The 21,873-nt window shown below is 41.4% G+C and overlaps 1 protein-coding gene across 31 annotated transcripts in view; it reads left to right on the top strand.

Annotated features, from left to right (window-relative positions):
* Positions 1-21,873, top strand: part of LOC132393410 (type 2 lactosamine alpha-2,3-sialyltransferase-like) — a 134,264-nt gene that overhangs the window by 105,595 nt on the left and 6,796 nt on the right. For 17 of the 31 annotated variants that reach the window (XM_059968589.1, XM_059968582.1, XM_059968586.1 and 14 more), the window contains 5 exons: positions 2,766-2,878; positions 6,672-6,735; positions 11,248-11,343; positions 13,800-13,986; positions 21,514-21,651. In XM_059968589.1, coding sequence (XP_059824572.1) covers positions 2,766-2,878; positions 6,672-6,735; positions 11,248-11,343; positions 13,800-13,986; positions 21,514-21,651 — 598 coding nt within the window. The remainder of the gene's footprint in view (positions 1-2,765; positions 2,879-6,671; positions 6,736-11,247; positions 11,344-13,799; positions 13,987-21,513; positions 21,652-21,873) is intronic. The other 14 variants (XM_059968583.1, XM_059968587.1, XM_059968604.1 and 11 more) reach the window with 3 other exon arrangements.

A 21,873-nucleotide genomic window follows, 5' to 3' on the forward strand; every position in this document is an offset into this window, starting at 1 on the left:
TTAAGGGCTGAAGTGCAGGAAGTGGAGGAGATGTGAATGAGGGCATCTTTGATGACACCAGAAGGGAATTCCACAGATTCACCGCTCTCTGCTAAAGAAATTCCTCATCTCTGTTCTAAAAAGACGCCCTTATATTCTAAGGCTCTGTCCTTTGGTCTTAGACTCCGCCACCACAGGAAACACCTTCTCCACATCCACTCTATTGAGGCCTTTCAACATTCAATAGCTTTCAGTGAAGTCATCTCTCATTCTTTTAAATTCCATTTAGAGACCCAGAGCCATCAAATGCTCCTCATATAACGAGATTTTCAATCCCATAAAGCTCCTTTGAACCCTCCCACCCTTCCTTAGATAAGGGGTCCAACACTGCTCACAATATTCCGGTGAGGGCTTACCAGTGCTTTATAAAACCTCAACATTACATCATTGTTTTTATATTCTCGTCCTCTCGAAATGAATGCTAACATTGCATTTGCCTTCCTCACCACTGACAACCTTCAAATTAACCTTTAGGGAGTCCTGAACAAGCACTCCAAAGTCCATTTGCACCTCAGATTTTTGAATTTTCTTCCAATTTAGAAAACAGTATCCTTCTATTTCTTCTACCAAAGAGCATGACCATACAATTACTGCCACCTGCGATGACTTTGCCCATTTTCTTAATCTGTCTAAATCCTGTAGCCTCTCAACTTCCTCAGAACTACCTGCCCCTTCACCTATCTTCATATAGTCTGCAAACTTGGCCACAAAGCCATCAATTCCATTATCTAAATCATTGATGTATAACGTAAAAAGAAGGGGTCCCACACAGACCCCAGTGGAACACCACTACTCACCAATCAGAAAAGGCTCCCTTTGTTCTCATTCTTTGTCTCCTGTCAATCAGTCACTGCTTTATTCATGCTAGAATCTTTCCTGTAATACCATTGTGTCTTAACTTGTTAAGGAGCCTAATGTGTGGCACCTTGTCAAAGACCTTCTGAAAATCCAAGTACACACCATCCACCAATTCACCTTTGTTTATCCTGCTTTTTATTTCTTCAAAGAATTCCAACAGATTGGTCAGGCAAGATCTTCCCTTAAAGAAACCATGTTGACTATGGCCTATTTTGTCCAAGTACCCTGAAACCCCATTCTTAACAATTGACTCCAGCATCCTCCCAACCACTGAGGTCAGAGTAACTGGCTTATTATTTCCTTTCTTCTGCCCCCCTCCCTTGTTGAGGAGTGGAGTGACATTCGCAATTTCACATTCCTCCAGAGCCATGCCAATTGATCGTTTGATTCTCGACAGATCATTGCTAATGCCTCCTCAAACTCTTCAGTCACCTCTTTCAGAACCACCTTATCTACCTTCAGACCTTTCAGTTTCCCAAGAACCTGCTCCCTGATAACAGCAATCTCTCACATTCTGCCCCCAACACTCTTGAACTTCTGGGATACTGCTAATGTCTTCCACAGTGATGACTGATGCAAATATTATTCTTCTATTTGCATATCCTTTACCTAATCAGAATTATGGGAGTTTTCAAAATGCAGACCATGTGATAGTGAAAGATGTGCAATATATTTCCAAATCATGAATTGGAAGGGAATCTATAGGTAGCAGTTTTCCCATTTATTCTAATCAATGTTTTCTATTCAGGTATGAGGAAGTATTTGATCCTTTGTGTTCATGTACTTCTGGGTCCGGAAATTGTAATGAATGGTGATCTTCTAGCCATGCAGGAACTTGAAGGGAAAATACTGACATTTGGAGTTGCCATGCCAGGCCTCTCAACAGGGCCTACTTTTGATGAAATAACATCACATGAGGTGGGGTGGGTGGAGAAGTACTATCTGGAGATTTTGATACGGAACATGTATACATTTTCTTTACTGAGCTGACTCAAAAATTCTAATGCGTTTTAAAATGAATTTATATATATCTTAAATGTTCTATTTTTTTAAATGAAATTGTGTTAACCAATACCAAATCTGAACTATTCTCCTCTACTGAAACAACAGAGAACCTGTCCTGGCCCCAGTCCTGCCTGGAGTAGGTTATACATGTGGGTTCCCCACCAAGAGCTTTAACAACAAAACTGCTGCAACTGCATGATTCCATATTAATGAAAAGTTGCCAAACACATCTGATTGCAACTTTCATTCCACCAAATTTCTCAGTTTAAAGAAATGTCAGTTATGTTATTTTAACATAGCCTACTTACGTCATTTAATTGCCCGACGTTCTATGAAATTGATATTTACAAGTTATCTACTTAGTAACTGAGGTATGTAAAGGCCTTGGGCTACAGGAGCAGCTTAGGCCATCAGGTCTGATCCACCATGCAATCATGGCTGATTTTCTTTTCAGTCCCCATTCTCCCTTCATAACTCTTTTACCAACCAAGAACCTATCAATCTCCACTTTAAATACACTTAATGACTTGCCCTCCGCAGCCCCCCCCCATGGAAATTAACTACACTGATTTAGCACCTGCTGGCTGAAGAAATGCCTCATCTCATTTTAAAAGGATGTCCCTATATTATGAAGTTGTGGCCCCAGAAGCTTGACTCTTTCCCACAACCACTTTTTGCAGTGTTGATAATTGATATAATTGATAATTGAAGTAATTTTATAACCCAGAATGCATTTGGTCTCGTACGAGGTTGTATTGTTGATGTCTTCATAATGTTATGTTCTTGCTTGACCTAATTAGTGTAAAAAAAAACCTCAGATTTTGCTGCTTCATTCTCATTTCCTTTCAACTTTTGCTTTTAAGTAGGTCTAAAAACAGGAACCCGTTCTTGTGTCCTTCAGACATCAGCTTCAAAAGTTGGCCTGCTAATAATAAGGCCATGCCAGAAACCCCACCATTTGGCACATTGACCGCAGGTATGCATGTCTATTCAGAGAGGTAGGTCACTGGTAAAATTACATCACTTACAGTGCCTATAAAAAGTATTCACGTCCCTTGGAAGTTTTCTTTCTTTTTATTGTTTTACAACATTGAATCACGGAGGAACCACCATCTCTCAGGATCTGAAGTGGGAGCAGAACATCAGCTCCATCCTGAAGAAGGCCCAGCAGCGGATGTACTTCCTGCGGCTCTTGAGGAAATATGGTCTGCCTCAGGAATTGCTGCTGCAGTTCTACACTGCAGTCATTGAGTCTGTCCTGTGCGCCTCCATCACTGTGTGGTTTGGAGCCGCCACCAAGCAGGATAGAACCAGACTACAGCACACAGTGAGGACTGCCGAGCGCATCATTGGAGCCTCCCTGCCCTCTATTGTGGACCTGCACTCTTCCAGGTTGAAGAAGAGGGCGGGGAACATCATAAAGGACTCCTCCCATCCTGCACACGGACTGTTTGAACTGCTTCCGTCTGGTAGGCGCTTCAGATTCCTCCAGACTAAGACTAATAGGCACTGGAGAAGTTTTTTCCCTACTGCGGTCACTTTGCTGAACAGTTAACTGCCAGTTAACTGTCGGCTAACTATTACTTGGATTGCACTACTTGTATGTATAATCTATATTTTCATTTATATTTATCATTATTATTGTTATGAGCAGAGAGACAACATCTGCCGGAAGTAAATTCCTTGTATGTGTACAGGTACTTGGCGATTAAAGTCTGATTCTGATTCTGATTTAACTTGGCTTTTTTGACACTGATCAAGAGAAAAAGAATCTTTTGTGTCAAAGTGAAAACAGATCCTCTATAAATTGACCTAAATTAGCTACAAATATAAAACACTAAATCCGGTTACTTGTAGTGCCGTATCCTATTTTGATCAGATCCTACATAATAGAGCTCGGGTGAATACTGCAGGTTTAAACAGGCATGGGTGGATGAATTGGGTACAGAACTGACAGAGGAGGTCTGGGATGAGTGTTTAAAGAGTATACATGATTGTTCGGTCAACGTCAGACACAGACTTACACAGTTTAAAACAATACATAGATGCCATTATTCCAAAGAAAAGTTGCACAGCTTCTATCCTGATGTTTCACCAGTTTGTAATAGATGTAAATCTGAGAACAGTAACTTGTCACATTCATTCTGGTCATGTTGGAAGCTTTATGCATACTGGAAAAGTATTTTTCACTTTCTTTGAGGCTTATGGGAAACGGTGGGAACCAGACCTGCTCATAGCCATCCTTGGAGCAACAAGCTCCCTCTCTTCAGCCAATAAGTATGAAAAGGTGGCTGTATTGTTTGGAATGGTGATTGCTAAGAAGTTAATCTGCAAATGTGGAAAATGGACTCTGCGCCTACATATGATCTATGGCTGAGAGAACTGGCAAATACTTTACATATGGAGAGACTGAGACTATGTAATGACTCTGGACTCTGACTTGGCCACTCTAAGACATTAATTTTGTTGTTTTTAAGCCATTCCTGTGTAGCTTTGACTTTATGCTTGGGGTCATTGTTTTGCTGGAAAACAAATCTTCTCCCAAGTCACGGTTCTCTTGCTGATTGCATCAAGTTTTCTTTCAGGATTTCCCTGTATTTTGCTATATTCATTTTACCCTCTATCTTAGCAAGCCTTCCAGGGCCTGCTGCAGTGAAGCATCCCCACAGCATGATGCAGTGAAGACCATGCTTCATGGTAGGGGTGGTGTGTTTTTGCTGATGTGCTGTGTTTAGCTTACGCCAAACATAGCACTTAGTCTGATGCCACCAAGCTCAATTTTGGTTTAGTCAGACCATAGAACCTTCTTCCAATTGACTTCAGAGTCTCCCACATGCCTTCTGGCAAAATCTAGCCAAGACTTCATGTGAGTTTTTTCCCACAGTGGCTCTCTCTCTTTGCTACTCTCCCATAAGGCTTGACTGTGAAGCACCCGGGCAACAGTTGTTGTATGCGCAGTCTCTCCCATCCCAGCCACTGAAGCTTGTAACTCCTTCAGAGTTGTTATAGGTTTCTTGGTGGCCTCCCTCACTAGTCCCCTTCTTGTATGGTCACTGAGATTTTGAGGACTGCCTGCTGTAGGCAAATTTATAGTTGCGCCATATTCTTTCCATTTCTGGATAATTGACTTGTCTGCGCTCAAAGGGATATTCAGTGGCTTGGAAATTTTCTTATATCATTTCTGACTTGTGTTTTTCCATAACCTTTTCTAAGAGTTGCTTGGAGTGTTCTTCTGTCTTCTTGGTGTAGTTTTTGCCAGGATACTGACTCACCAGCAGTTGGACATTCCAAATGTAAGTGTATTTTTACTATGGTCAATTGAGACAACATGACAGCACACAGGTCTCCAAAAACAGATTTCCATTTAACTAATTATGTGACTTTTAAAACCAATTGGCTGCACCAGTGCTGATTTGGTGTGAAATATTAAAGGGGTGAAAACTTATGCAATCAACTATTTGGTGTTTTATATTTCTAATTAACTTGGATCACTCTGTAGAGACCTGTCTTCATTTTGACACAAAACAGTCTTTTTCTGTTGATTAAAAACTCAAAAAACCAAATTAAATCCACTGTGATTCAAAGTTGTAAAACATAAAGCATGAAAACTTCATGGTGAACACTTTGAAAGGCACTGTATATTGAAAAAAAAAGCAAGATTGGTGCGGGCTACAAGTTGTCTTTTTGAACTAAAAAACATGAATATCTGCTGGAAAATAACAGTTGGATAATGGAAATTGTTAGTGATTTGATTTAAATAACATACTCTTTCTTGCACCTGTATTAATGACAAACTTGATTTTACTGGCCTCATCACATCATGATAAACAGATCCTGCCTGAAGCCCATGAAACAAGTCTTGACCCAACATAATCATGGCATATTCTTACTAAGGTTGTAGAGGGTTTGGAACAAATGATAGAGAAGTTAAACAATACAAAAATATCATATAGCTCACAGCAGAGAATTACCATCTGGTGTGTTAATTTTTTTTGTTGATAGTCAAATTAATATTCCTTAATGTGAATTGAACAACACATTGCAGTACAGGCTGTTCAGCCCATGATGATGTGCATTGACTTTAACCTACTCCAAGATCAATCTCACCCTTTTCTCTCACATAGTCCCCCCATTTTCCTATCATTCCTGTGCCTATGTAAGGGGCTCTTAGAATGCCCCTAATGTATATGCCTGTACCACTACCTCTGTGTTTAAAAGGTATAAGGGTCCAGAATTAGGGCATAGTTTTAGGGTGAGACGGTAAAGAGTTAAAAAGGCCCTGGAGATTTAAAGGGCCTGTCATTGCTACAGATGCTTGTGGAAGGACAAGTGTTTGGGTCAATGAATCACTGATCAATAATTCTTAGAGTTGTTCCTATTAGTTTTCGGGAACAAAGGAATAACATTTGCCACCTTCCAACCATCTGACACTCCTCCTGTGGGCAGTAAGGATGCAAAGGTCATTGTGAAAGGCACAGCCATCTCTCCCCCAACTTCCTGAAGTAACCTGGGGTATATCCCGTCTGGCCCCAGGGATTTATCCATCTTAATACTTTTCAAAAGTTTCAGCACATCCTGTTTCTTGAAGACAGATCTAGAAACCTATCAGCATAGCATGTTGCTGATGTGTTTCTATCTCCTTTTATGTTTGCTACAGTTTGATATTGAATGGAATTTCATTTCATTGCTGGCTTTGCTTAAAGATACATTATTTACCTTAGGTGCTTCATCTGACTTTTCAACATATAGATTTTCTATTTATTTTTCAGAAAGATATTTCCTAGAAGTTCTTGGAAACTTGCAGCGTTGTGATCTTCCCGATCAACTGAAGAAGTTGGTGAACTTTCCAATTTAATTTTGGACCTTGTAGTTAACAAAAATTGCAGCTTCAGTGCATATAACATAGACCCATAACCCCTGTTTTGATATGGAGAACAGTAGAGGTCAAAGCCTATCATAGAGTGGGACAAGGGCAGAGGTAGAGGAAGTTACAGAATAGGCAGGAGCGCCAACAAGAACTCTGATGCCTTCAGTGCCTTATAATCATTTATCTCTGTCGTGGATCAAATCTCCACAATAGCGTTGGAGGAAAAGTTCCAAATAATCTCATGGTAGAAATGTCAAGTACTAGAAGACATACTGTTAAAGTGAGAGGGGGAAAGTTTAAAAGATACGGTATGTGTGGGTAAGTTATTTTTACACAGAGTGACAGGTGCCTTGAATGGGTTGCTCATGGGGTGGGGTGGGGGGTGTGAGTGATGAAAACAGACACAATAGTGGTAAGAAGCTGTTAACCAAGCACCTGAATATGCAGAGAATGAAGGAATGTGGATCAGGTACAGCCAAAAGAAATTTATTTAAATTTGGTGTTGTGTTTGCCACAGTTGGTGTGGGCTGAAGGCCCTTTTCTTGTCTTGTGCTGTCCTGTCCTATGTTTATTCACTACACTGTAATGCCCTGGTTAAGATTTTTACTGCTATTCTGTAAGTATTTAATTTTAGCTGTTCTGCTTTTAGCATGCTTGGGCTTGATCTAAAGATAAGGAGCTACGTCGTTCAGCTTGTTCAGCTTGAGAGTGTTGTGTCAGCCAGTCAGGATGGTAGAATTGGGAGAAGGTTCTAGGGAACGCTGGGTAGAGAGGTTCTTGGTGGTAGACACTGGTGTGGGTTGAAGCCTTTTTGGCAGGAGCTGGGAGAAAGCAGGAGGGAAGATGACTGAGAGTGCTGTTGCTGTTGCACAAGATGCTTTGTGCAGATGAACGGCTTCAAGGAGGAAAGACCGATATTCCCGTGGGGGAGACCATTTGTTCAAGATGAATTCTGAGTGACATTTGGAAGGTTGTGTGTGCTTTCACACAGACCATGGGTCCAGTGAGTGAGTTACAGACAACTTCAAGATAAGCTCCAACTTGTGTGTGCGTTTGGACTAGGTTAACTATAATTGGTCCTTTTTATTTTCTTTTTCCTACTAACTGTTCAATAAAGCTGAAATTTGTAAATATACTTTCTTTTTAATTGCATGCAGTGTACGATCTGTTATTTCTTGCTGATGGGTAGTTGCAAGTAGGCAGCATTTACACAGCATTCACTCAGATTGGGGTGCGGGTGGTTGAAACTTCCTGGCTCTCCTGGTCTGGTTGTAGACATACAGAGTTCAAGAAAAGTGGTTCTCTCCATTGGCTTGTTAGCAAGGGGATAACCAACCATGTTTCTAGAGACGTTCAATAAAAATGGGTTTCAACACTATTGAATAATTTCTCCGAATGACTGAGGCATTATTTAATGAATGAAGAACCTGGATTCTAAATACGCCAGCCAAGATCATTGGGAGTTCTGTATCTACCAGGTCTTTTAAAGAGTTTTATACATTTCTAGGGATCTCTTCAAGTTATAGAGCATTAACAAGCACTCCAGCCAATCTAGCCCATGCTGAACTGTTATTATGCCTAGATCCATCAACCTGCAGCTGGACTATAACTGTCCATACCCCTCCCATCTGTGTGTTATCCAATCTTCTCTTAAATGTTGGATTTAAGCTGTATTCCTCAGTTCCTTCCACACTCGCACCACCCTCTGAGTAAAGAAATTTCGCCCCTCACCCTTAACCTATAACCTCTAGCTTTAGTCTCAATGTCAAGGGAAAAGACCTTATCTATACCCTTCATAATTTTGTATCTCTTTATCAAATCCCATCTCATTCTATGTGTCAGGGAATTAAAACCTAACCTATTCAAACTTTCCCTATAAGTAACGGCAACATCCCTATAATTTTTCTCTGTACTCTTGGCAGATACGTATGCTCTAAACAATATACATATACTGTAGTTAATTTATTTAATCTTCAGTATTATGTATTGCATTGAGCTGCTGCTGATGTTAATAAATTTCACATCACGTGCTGATGATAATGAACCTGATTCTGACATCTTTCCTGTAGGTAAGTGACCAAAACTTTCTTTTAAACTGCAGAGAATACAAGCAATTCCCTTCCTCATAAAGCAGCCTGCCATCCCAGAACTCAATCTTGTGAATCTTTGTTGCACTCTATCTATCACTCCCTCTTTAGTCACAAACCATCCCTGAGCATAACATTCTAGATCACGTCTTCATATCATAATGTCTCTGGTTGTATTTGAACCCTGTAACAAGAAAAGCCAATGTGCCATTTGCCTTTCTGATATCCTATTGTAATGGCGCATTAATTTTCAGTGATTTATGCACAAGGACACACAGGTTCCGCTCAACAGCACCTTTCAATAGAATCATAGAAAGCCTACAGTCCACAAAGCTGTGCTGAACATGTCCTTCCCTTAGAAATTACCCAGAGTTCCCCCAGCCCTCTATTTTTCTAAGCTCCATGTACCTATCCAAGGGTATCTTAAAAGACCCTATAGTATCCACCTTCACCACCATCACCAGCAGCCCATTCCATGCACTCACCACTCTCTGCGTAAAAACAAAGACATCTCCTCTGTACCTGCTTCCAAGCACCTTAAAACTGTGCCCTCTTGTGCTAGCCGTTTCAGCCCTGGGAAAAAGCCTGACTATTCACACAATCAATGCCTCTCATCATCTTAAACACCTCTATCAGGTCACCTCTCATCCTTCAAGGAGAAAAGGCCGAGTTCACTCAACCTATTCTCATAAGGCATGCTCTCCAATCCAGGCAACATCCTTGTAAATCTCCTCTGCTCCCTTTCTACGGCTTCCACATCCTTCCTGTAGTGAGATGATCAGAACTGAGCACAGTACTCCAAGTGGGGAATCTGTCATCCTTTTAAAAAGAAAAGTTGACTTTATATTTTTCTATCTGAAAAGATGAACCATGTCATGTTGAATTCCTTCCATATTTTATTTTCCATCTAACATATCCATTTACCACAGCCATTTATTCTTACTGGGAACTTCTCAACTCCCAGCTTCTACCTATCAGCTACTAGCTTGTCCAAACTCCCCCCCACCCCCCCACCCCCCCCCCCCACCCGTTCTTATTCTGGCTTCTCTCCCCTTCCTTTCCAGTCCCAAAGAAGGATCTCAGTTTGAAACATCAACTGCTTATTCATTTCCATGGATGCTGCCTGACCTAGTGAGTTCCATCGGCATTTTGTGTGTGTTGCTCTGGATTTCCAGCATCTGCAAGAATACCCACTAATCCTCTTTTTATCCCCCTGAAGCTGCTTGCAGCTTCTTCGCAACCAACACTGCCATCTTCTGTTGTATTACTAACAAACTTGGTTACATTACATTTGATCCCCTCGTCCACTGAAGCTCCAGCCTGGATTCCTGATGAGCTTCTCTAATTGCAATCTCTTATCGCAAAAATGATTCACTTATTCCCATCCTTTTTCTGTTTATCAACAAATCCTCAATTTGTGTTATTCCTTCCAAACCCTTGCACTCTAATATTTGTTTAATGAGCAACAAACAACATGCTGGAGGAACTCAGCAGATCAATTCTGCAGAATCTCTTGTGTTTTTTAATGAAATCCAAATACACTGCCTTGACTGCCTTGATTGTTGTCTCTTCTGCTGTTTACAGTCTCAGAGATCCGAGAAAGATGAATAAAGTGCCCTTTTGAGGAGACAAATTTTGTCCATTAGTGACTTTGAGTTACAATCAGTCGCAGCCAGAAACATCAACGTTTGTTCATTTCCACTGATGTTGCCAGACCTGCCAAGTTCCTCAAGCATTTTGTGTGTGTTGCCTTGGATTTCCAGCGTCTGCAGAGTTTCTCCTGATACCCTACAATTAGGGTGTGGCTGTCACTCAAATTTGTGGGGGAAAAGATGTTGGACTGCTTTTTGAGGAAGAGCTTGTGATATCTAGTGATATCCTTGTATCAAAGGAAGAACCAGTGATCTTAATTTAAGACATTTTTTCAAAATTCGAATTGCTTAATAGTTCAATAAAACCGGTTCCTGTTTAACCACATACAGGAATGGGATGTGTGGTGAAGTGTGGAATTTTTTAGGTTGTGGAAGTTGGAAGGCCCATGTTAATTTTCAGAGTGCTTTAGGGGCATGGTGAATTATCAGGGAAAGAGGCTTGTGCTGTCCAGTGTGAAGTGAGCAGAGGTATCTAGATTGGTTAAAGTAGTGGGAAAAGGCTTGGTGACAACCAACTAGGTTGTTCTGGACAAAGATGATTATCTAGATGCTTTTTAAAAATTATCTTACATTGCCAAACTTAGTCAAAGCAACCGGATTTAACATTAGCCAGAGATGTTGCTCTTAACTTTTTGTAGCTCCTAGTTTTGCCAACAAGTTTGTATTTGCTTATGATTCAAGCTCTCTCCGGACAATAAATTGGAAATGTATTTTGATGCTTGTTTCCTCCCTTTAATAGCTCTCCTTTTCTGAAATGTATCGTTATTGGCAATGGAGGAGTACTTCGAAATCGGAACTTGGGGGAAAAAATCAACTCCTATGATGTTGTCATCAGGTACTTTTTGGCTCAAGATTGTTAGCTGAAGCAAATTACTTGATTTTATTCTCACACTTTTTGAAAATATTTCTCATTATAAAACACTAAATCATGAAGCTAGATGTAGTGATGCTCCATAAGTAGTTTTTTTTAAGGTGTATATACAGTTTTGTTAATGCAAGCATTCCTTTTCTCATTGGGAGTCGTGTTCACTTTAAGGATTTCAATTGTTGCCCTTTTCTTTTGAATGCATGTACTTGCTCTGTAATTGTGAGAATCATAATCTGCTCTTTTATGCTGTGATTGCATTGTGTTTTGATAACTTTTTAAAAACAGAGTCCTTGAGGTTTCCATATGAATGCCTCTGTCATGAAATACGCAGCATTTTTCTTCTGTTTCGAGGATGTTTGCGGAGTGTAAGAATTTCAAGCTGTATATTCTATACATTCTCTAATATTAAATGGTGTTATTGAACTAACACAGGGGTCAGCAACCTTTACCACTGAAAGAGCCACTTGGACCCGTTTCCCACAGAAAAGAAAACACTGGGAGCCGCAAAACCCGTTTGACATTTAAAATGAAATAACACTGCATACAACGTTTTGTTTTGCCTTTATGCTATGTATAAACAAACTTTAATGTGTTGCATTAATGAAATTGATGAACTCCTGCAGAGAAAACGAAATTACATTTCTGCATGCAACAAAAACATTTTGAACTCTGAAAAAAAGACGTTGGGTTGAAGGTTACTTTTAAGTAAAATACTCAACGTCTATTTGAGTCCTTCTTGTATTTATGAAAAACGCCAAACTTAAATTTGCCGCCAGCAGCAAACCAAAAATAACGTCAGCCAGCTGTCAACCTGAAAAATAAAAGGACTATTTCACTGAACAATGAAAACATATGAATATACGTAAAATAATAGGCAATTAAAATATTTATCATACTTGGTCAGGTTGACTCACACCTGACAATGCAGTCGTATTCAGTAGGGATGGATCGATGCTTAGGGGAGTGACCGGGAAGGATAATGTGTTTTTTTCCTCTCTGAACTCACAGAAGCGTTTCCCAAACGATGTTTGCATAGCGATGATTGCAGAATATAAATACTCCGAATTTATCATGTTGTGACCTTGTTTGAACTCTCTCAAATTGGGGAAGTGAGACAATGTGCCTTTCTGTAAATCTCTGGCAAGCACTGTCAACTTGCGCTCGAATGCCAAAACATCCTCCAACATGTGCAGGGCTGTGCGTCCTTTCCCCTGAAGAGCTGTGTTCAGCGTGTTCAGGTGCGCTGTCATGTCTACCATGAAGTGTAGCTTTTCCAGCCACTCTGGCTGTTCCAGCTCAGGAAAGGTGAGCCCTTTGCTGCCCCGGAAAGTTTTCACTTCTTCCAGACACGCGACAAAGCGTTTCAGCACCTCCCCTCTGGACAGCCAGTGATAAAAACACGTTGTAGCAGTGTGCTACACGCAGTCAGTAAACTGCAGTCAAAGATAGCTTTATTCGAACAAACAGCCTTGCTTTTAAGCCTCCCTCAACCCGCCCCCCATGGGCGCGGATGCTGCAAAAGACACGTACTCACAAACCCCCGTAGGCTATCTCCCTTAGCCTGAACGCTGGCTAATTGTGAGCCGGTTCGGATGTGTCAGGAAATGGGTCGCCACAACGTCTTATTTAGATTGTACAAGATCACCATAATCTTCAAATTTAGAATTACATTTCAAAAACTAACAAACTAACATAAAATACATTTTAATTAAATACTGACCAATTATTTCCCAAAGCAACAGGGAGCCGCAGCACAGACGTAAAAGAGCCACATGTGGCTCCGGAGCCGCAGGTTGCCGACCCCCGAACTAACAGAACATCTTAAAGGACATTTGCAAAGTGACTGCTTCTTGTGGTTGTATCTAAGAATATCTGAGTGCCCTAAGAGAGAGATAGCATCTTAAAAGGGAGACCAAAAGCATGGGGATAAGGAGAATTTGGGGAAGCTTAATGAGCAAAAATGGATAGTTAAATGGCTTGAAGTGTGTGTTGAGCAATTCTAATTGGTGAATTTTTAAATGAAAACATGGAGATTTCTGGATTTGTTGATATTTTTTGAATGTGGAGAATTGATCACTGATGCTTGTCATGTAACTGTACAAAATAGTGATGTGAAAATTAGCACTTTAATAGACAAGAGAGTATGCTATTTACCTTTTGTAACAAATGAGATTAGAACTAATCTTTAGGGAAAAAAGCACATTTCTGAAGATATGTTCTTGTTCACCTGACCATTTTTATTTGAAAAGCTATGCATCAGCTGTGTGATTGATGATTCTTATCAATGAAAACTTGATTTTCTTTATAGGTCATGAAAACACTAATTGTAGGAGCAAGAGGATTTCAGAATGGGAGGCGGGGGTTGAGAATTTTGAAAAATTACTACTGTCATTAACTTGGTTTATTGCTCCCTTCCCTCTAAGATTAAACAAGGGCCCGGTGATTGGATATGAAAATGATGTTGGGAATAAAACAACATTTAGGTTCTGTTACCCAGAATCTTTCTTTAATGACCGTAGCCAGCATGATGTCAACACAACAATTGTCTTCATTCCCTTTAAGTCTGTAGATTTGAGATGGTTGAAAGAAGTGCTCCTAAAGAAGAAAGTGGTGAGTTTATTGAAATTGTCCTTTTAATATAGCAATATTCATCTTGGATGCAAATGATAGCCATCGCTGAAGTCTTTTTTATTGACTTGAACTTGGTGTAGGAACCTAGATGCCGCAATGTGCAGAAAACAGAATTCTTGTATAGTATGATGCCTTAAAAAATGCTGGCCATGTTGTTATGTGAACTGAATTTTTTTTTCCTCCTCGTCAATGAGTCTACCTCCACAGTTCTCTAGAATAGAGAACTCAAAAGGATCTTGGAGGCATGAAATTCCTTCTAACTTTTTTCTAAGTAAGTAAGGCGTCACCCATTAAAACAATGTTACATTGTTCTAGACACTGTTACGTATTCAGGCAACAATAAATATATGAGTTCGGCAAGGGATTTTATAACAAACAACACGTTTATTAAACACTGAAAACAAACCCCTCCCCCCAAAAGTAAACAAACACTAACGTAACCGGAAATCAGCTGCTGTGCGGCAGCTTAAACAGTTCTTAAAGCGATGCAGCTCAAATAGTTCTTTAAAGTGGTATTGCCAAAAGTTCAGAAATGCTCACGGTCCATTTAAAAGGGGAGACTTTATAAGATGATTTTAACTCTCTTTCACGTCGCTTTGCTTCGATCCCCGATTCGAACTTTTCCCATGAAGAATTTACGAAACAAAACGGCTTAAAGGCACTGACCTTTCCTTTATTACACTGTCCTCAATCTTCTGCTATCCCACAGAGATTAACAACGAGAATAGCCAACGAATTCCTTTCAAAAAAGGATTAAATCAGGTCGAACCCGGTTCACCGTCGTAAATCGATTCTCCTCGATCTTTAACTCCCGAACTCCGATCTTCACTCTCCACTGATTCTCAAACTAGCAGTATTGTAAAGAACCTGCTGGCAATGACCTTTTAAACTTTAGGCATTAGATAAACCTTCATCTTTCAACTAAACTGCGTAATCACATTAAATCACGCAGTCGCATGAAGTCAACTTGGCAAATCCAGCCACGAACTGCCCCTCCTCACAGGGTGGGGTCTTCCTTTTATAACCTGTAAAAAAAACCTGTCACATGATCTCTGCTGGTGGGAAAATGACATCACTCCACCATCACAAGACCATCACCTCAAGTCCAGTACAGCTTCAACCCCAGTCACGTGACAAGGGTACCACTGTCATGTCACGAGTACGTAACAACACACATAGTGGGGGAAAAAATCTTTGCCCACCCTGTCAGTCCACTTCAAAATCTTGCAATGTTTCATTTAGATCACCTTTTGTTTTTACATTACACCACTGGCCGGCTAGCCTGTCATTAATGTCGATGCTAAATGTCTTGAGATTCCAGCACTGATCTGTGGCATCTTACTAGTTATTTGCTAATTCATTTACACCAACTACTGTATTTACTCTGGATTAACCACCCCAGCCCTGTTATCTTGTGCAGTGACATTGGCATCTTGTCAAGTGCCTTCTGGAAATCCCAATACAGTACAGTGTACTTGCTGGTTCCCTTTTAATCCACTTCATTTGTTACATCCTCAAAGAACTAGTAAGTTTGTCAAATATGATTTCTCTAATATAAAACCATTGACTCTTTTGATTGTCTAAGTCAGGGGTCAGCAACCTTTACCACTGAAAGAGCCACTTGGACCCGTTTCCCACAGAAAAGAAAACACTGGGAGCCGCAAAACCCGTTTGACATTTAAAATGAAATAACACTGCATACAACGTTTTGTTTTGCCTTTATGCTATGTATAAACAAACTATAATGTGTTGCATTAATGAAATTGATGAACTCCTGCAGAGAAAACGAAATTACATTTCTGCATGCAACAAAAACATTTTGAACTCTGAAAAAAAGACGTTGGGTTGAAGGTTACTTTTAAGTAAAATACTCAACGTCTATTTGAGTCCTTCTTGTATTTATGAAAAACGCCAAACTTAAATTTGCCGCCAGCAGCAAACCAAAAATAACGTCAGCCAGCTGTCAACCTGAAAAATAAAAGGACTATTTCACTGAACAATGAAAACATATGAATATACGTAAAATAATAGGCAATTAAAATATTTATCATACTTGGTCAGGTTGACTCACACCTGACAATGCAGTCGTATTCAGTAGGGATGGATCGATGCTTAGGGGAGTGACCGGGAAGGATAATGTGTTTTTTTCCTCTCTGAACTCACAGAAGCGTTTCCCAAACGATGTTTGCATAGCGATGATTGCAGAATATAAATACTCCGAATTTATCATGTTGTGACCTTGTTTGAACTCTCTCAAATTGGGGAAGTGAGACAATGTGCCTTTCTGTAAATCTCTGGCAAGCACTGTCAACTTGCGCTCGAATGCCAAAACATCCTCCAACATGTGCAGGGCTGTGCGTCCTTTCCCCTGAAGAGCTGTGTTCAGCGTGTTCAGGTGCGCTGTCATGTCTACCATGAAGTGTAGCTTTTCCAGCCACTCTGGCTGTTCCAGCTCAGGAAAGGTGAGCCCTTTGCTGCCCCGGAAAGTTTTCACTTCTTCCAGACACGCGACAAAGCGTTTCAGCACCTCCCCTCTGGACAGCCAGTGATAAAAACACGTTGTAGCAGTGTGCTACACGCAGTCAGTAAACTGCAGTCAAAGATAGCTTTATTCGAACAAACAGCCTTGCTTTTAAGCCTCCCTCAACCCGCCCCCCATGGGCGCGGATGCTGCAAAAGACACGTACTCACAAACCCCCGTAGGCTATCTCCCTTAGCCTGAACGCTGGCTAATTGTGAGCCGGTTCGGATGTGTCAGGAAATGGGTCGCCACAACGTCTTATTTAGATTGTACAAGATCACCATAATCTTCAAATTTAGAATTACATTTCAAAAACTAACAAACTAACATAAAATACATTTTAATTAAATACTGACCAATTATTTCCCAAAGCAACAGGGAGCCGCAGCACAGACGTAAAAGAGCCACATGTGGCTCCGGAGCCGCGGGTTGCCGACCCCCGGTCTAAGTGTTTGAGTATGACATCCTTAATGATAGATGCAAGTATTTCCCTGTCTGTAATTATTAGCTGAGTAGTCTTATTCTCCTCTTTTCTTTCTCACTCACTTCCTGGATGCTGGCAACGTTTGTGCAGTTTTCTCATCTCTCCAGGATTTGGGGAAGTTCAGATTGCAGCCATGTTCTCTAATACCAGAAGGATACAGTTCTTCCCTTCTTCGTCCATATGCTCCTGTTGGTGGTGCGGATCACATTCTGCTTGCTCTCTAAACCATCTCCCTCTCATTCTTGCCGCCCACCTTCATCTCTCCCACAACCTGTCCAACGATTGTGATAATATCGATCATTACATTTCTATGTGAGCCTCCACCACAGCTTCATGTTCCCCTTCTATTCTGGGTGTCAGCTGTGGGATGTCCGGGTGACTCACAGATGGTCCCATCTGCACCAGGTGCATCGAGATGCAGCTCCGCAGAGACTGTGTTAGGGAACTGGAGCTGCAGCTTGATGACCTTCCGCTTGTGAGAGAAAGTGAAGCGGTGATGGGCATGAACTACAGGGAGGTAGTCACCTCATGGCTACAGGAAACAGATAAATGGGTGGCTGACAGGAGAGGGAATGGAGAATGTCAGAGCTCCCCTGTGACTGTCCCCCTTAACAATAAGTACTTCATTTTGAGAACTGTTTGGTTGGTGGGGGACTACCTGGGGGAAGCAACAGTGGCCATTCCTCTGGCACTGAGTCTGGCCCTGTGGCTCAGAAGGGCAGGAAACTGAAGAGGATGGCAGCAGTAATAGACGACTCTATAGTGAGGGGGACAGACAGACAATTCTGTGGATGTGAAAAAGAAACACAGATGGTAGTTTGCCTCCCAGGTGCCAGGGTCCACGATATTTATTAACACATCCACAATATCCTGAAAAGGGAGGGTGAGCAGTCAGAGGTCATGGTACATATTGGTACCGACGACATGGGTAGAAAAAGGGAGGAGGTCCTGAAAACAGAATACAGAGAGTTAGGAAGGAAGCTACAAAGCAGGACCTCAAGGGTGGTAATCTTGGGATTGCTGCCTGTGCCACGCAACAGGTTAGGAATAGAATGAGGTGGTAGATAAATGCGTGGCTAGAGAATTGGAGCAAGGGGCAGGGATTCAGATTTCTGGATCATTAGGACTTCTTCTGGGGCAGGTGTGACCTGCACAAAAGGGATAGGTTGCATTCGAATCCAAGGGGGACCAATATCCTTGCAGGTAGCTTTGTTAGAGCTATTAGGAGTAGTTAGAACTAATATGGCAAGAGGTTGAGAACCTGTATGATAGAACTGAGGATGAGCCAGCTGGTTTACAAGTAGATGATGGGTGTAATGTGAATGTAAGGAAGGATAAGCCAATGATTGTGTACAACTGTAGACAGAGCGAAGAGTTAAATTGTACCACAGAGGCAAAATTCAAAAGGGCAAAGAATGCAGAACTGAAGTTGCTGTATTTAAATGTGCATAGCATTCAGAATAAGCTGAGTGAACTTGTGTCCCGATTAGAGATTGCTCGGTATGAAGTCGTGGGCATCACCGAGTCATAGCTGATCTCATCTTTAGTTAAGAGCACTACCCCACCTCCCTCACCTTCCTGGCTATCCTTCCATATTACCTGATATCCTTGGACATTTAATTCCAAATCCTCCGCACTCTGCAACCACATTCAGTAATGGCCTTCTGAATCATACCCCTTTGCACTGACCTTGTTTTTAATACTACGGGCATTCAACTAAAGTGCCCTTACAATCATTGTGCTTTTAAAATGTTGTAATCTTTCTCTCTTTTGCATTTGACTTTTCTTTACTCCACTCTTACTTTTCTCTTTTTATTTTTTGCTTTTACTTTATCTTTATCCACACTTCTCTATTTTACTTTATCCATGCTTCTCCAATCTGTTGAACACTCCCCCCCCCCCCCCCCACTACTTAGTTTAAGACCCCCATCCACAGCCCTGGTTATGTGATTCACTAGGATCCAGGTCCCATCATGGTTCAGGTGGAGCCTGCCCCATTGGTACCGCTCCCTCCTTCCTCAGTACTAGTGCTAATTTCTCATGAATTCAGACCCACTCCTCCCACTCCAGTCCTTGAGCCACACATTTAACTCTCTGATCATCTTGACCCTATGCCAATTTGCATGTGGCTTATATAGTATTCCAGAGATTACTACCTTTTCGGTTCTGCCTTTTAATTGAGTTCCTAGCTGCTCCAATTCCCTCAGCAGAAACTCTTTCCTCGTCCTACCTATGTCATTGGTACCCACATGGACCACAACAACTGGATCTTTCCCCTCCCACTGCAAATTCATCTGCAGGTCAGATAAGATGTCCCACACCCAGCACCAAGCAGGCAACACAGCATTCGAGATGGTCTATCCTCGAACAGAGAACTCTGTCTAGTCCCCTGACTGTACTATCCCCAATTATCACTTTATCTCTCTTCTCTCCCCCTCTTGAATGGCTCCCTGAACTACAGTGCCACAATTAGGTTGCTAATCCTTCGTAAAGCCCCCACTCTCATCCACACAGGGAGCAAGAATCTCAGACCTGTTGACAAGCTCAAGGATGGGGGCTCCATCAGCACTGTCTCTTGGATCCCATTACCTGCCTCACTCTCGGTCACATCCTCTTGGTTCCCTGATGTACTGCAGTGTTTGAAGCTCAACTTTGAGCCTGAGTTCCTCGAGCAGCCAACATTTGCTGCAGACGTGGCTCCCAGGAACCACAATGGGGGCCCACCAGCTACAGCACATTGCCTGACCTTGCATCATCCCTTCTTTAATTTAGCGACTTTTTATTCAACCACTACAGAAGCCTTACCTGTGCCTCCTGTCAAAGCCTCAAGTTCCCACTCCTGCACTGGTCCACACAATGGCTGCTCTGCTTTGACCCTGCTTAACTTTTATTTGCTCTTGCTAATGGGTCGCTAATTGATTGGTCCGCCACTAATGTGCTGAGCCCGTGTTTTTTAAACTCTTCTCCCTGCTTTCTGCAAGACCCTCTCCTTTCTCACCCCCCCCCATCCCCCCATCCCACTCTCCCTTTCCAGCAAAGTTTGCAGATGCTACGAGGATACATGGACTTGTAGGTACTACTAAGGAAGCAGTGTGATTGCAACAGAATTTGGACAAATTGGAGGAATGGGCAAAAAAGTGGCAGATGGAATACAGTGTTGGGAAATGAATGATGATGCATTTTGGCAACAGGAACAGTAGTGCTGACAATTATGTAAATAGCAAGAAAATTCAAACATCAGAGGCACAAAGGGACTTGGGAATCCTTGTGCAAGACTGCCAGAAGGTTAATTCACAGACTGTGGAAAGAAGGCAAATGCAATTCTGCCATTTATTTCGGGGGAATAGAATATAAAAACCAGGAGATAATGCCGAAGCTTTATAATACACTAGTCAGGCTGAACTTGCAGTATTATCAGCAGTTTAGGGCCCCATATCTCAGAAAGGTTGTATTGCCATTGGGGAGAGTCAGGGGAGGTTCACAAAGATTATTCTGGGAATGAAGGGGTTAATGTATGAGGAGCGTTTGGTAGCTTTAGGCCTGTACTCACTGGAATTTTGAAGAATGTGTGGGAATGTCAGTGAAACTTACCGAATGTTGCAAGTACTGGATAAGGGATAAGGTGAATGTGAAGAGGATGTTTCATCTGGTGAGGGTATCTAGAACTAGAGAGCACAGCCTCAAAATTGGGGGGGGGGGTGACCCTTTAGAACAGAAGTAAGGGGGCATTTTTTTTAGCCAGAGAGTGGTGAATATATGGAATGCTCTGCCACAGACAGTGGTGAAGGCCAAGTCCATGGGTATATTCAAAGCAGAAGTTGACAGATTCCTGACTGGTTAGGGCAACAAAGGATATGGTGAGAAGACAGGTGTATTGGTTTGAGTGGGATCCAGGATCAACCATGATTGAAATGGCGGAGCAGACTCGATGGGCTGAATGGCCTAATCCTGCTCCTATGTCTCATGATCTTCTTGAATTAATCTCTGACCAAACCACACTGGTTGCATATGTGGCATACTAGTTGCATTTACATTAACCATTGTCACTTGTATGGGCTACTAGCTGCTCTCAGGCTGAGTCACAGCCTATATGATAAACTGATGGAAAATTCTGCTGGACAATTGTGTCGCCCTCACCCATGATCCTCTGGCCATTTGGCCATTATTGACCTTTGTTAACTACTCATGGAATGCTTACAAATGCATGTTTTATTTTCTCTACTGAACTACAACTCAACAACTTTGTAGAAAATAAGAAAGTTTGCTGACTGTGTGCAGCACTGACCTTCTGAAACTTTTGAGATCAGTTGTTCACTTATTTTCTTTGACAAATATCAACAGTTCTGACCCTTGCACTGAATTTGGGAGATTCGCTGCATGCAGAAAGGTTGGCCTTGTCGATTAAGTTGAATTCCTTTTTAAGTAGAAAGCTAATATAAGATAATTATCATTTTGCAAGCTTGCAAACTATTTGGTGATTTGCTTTTTTATCTGATTACAGTCCTTGCGTGGCTTCTGGAAAAAACCACCGTTGAATCTTATTTATAAGAATAATCAAATTAGGATACTAAACCCTTCTATCGTCCAGAGAGCAGCTTTTAAATTATTGAATCTTCCAAAAACGGTTCCATGGCTAAAGGTAGGCTGGTATCTGTTCAGATTTCTGTATGAAGTGTCAGGGAAGAGTGAGCTCAGATTATTCATCGTAAGTTATTAAAATTGGACATTTTGATACACTCTGAAATGTTAGAAGCTAAAATGGCTTCAAAATATTACAATTTCCTTGTGTGAAGAAGGGAAAAGATATTAGCGGTGAGGTGCTAGTTTTGAACATTTAGTAGTTTCGACATTACAGGCTTTT

The sequence above is a fragment of the Hypanus sabinus genome, chromosome 4 (assembly GCF_030144855.1).
Source record: "Hypanus sabinus isolate sHypSab1 chromosome 4, sHypSab1.hap1, whole genome shotgun sequence".
Classification (NCBI taxonomy): domain Eukaryota; kingdom Metazoa; phylum Chordata; class Chondrichthyes; order Myliobatiformes; family Dasyatidae; genus Hypanus; species Hypanus sabinus.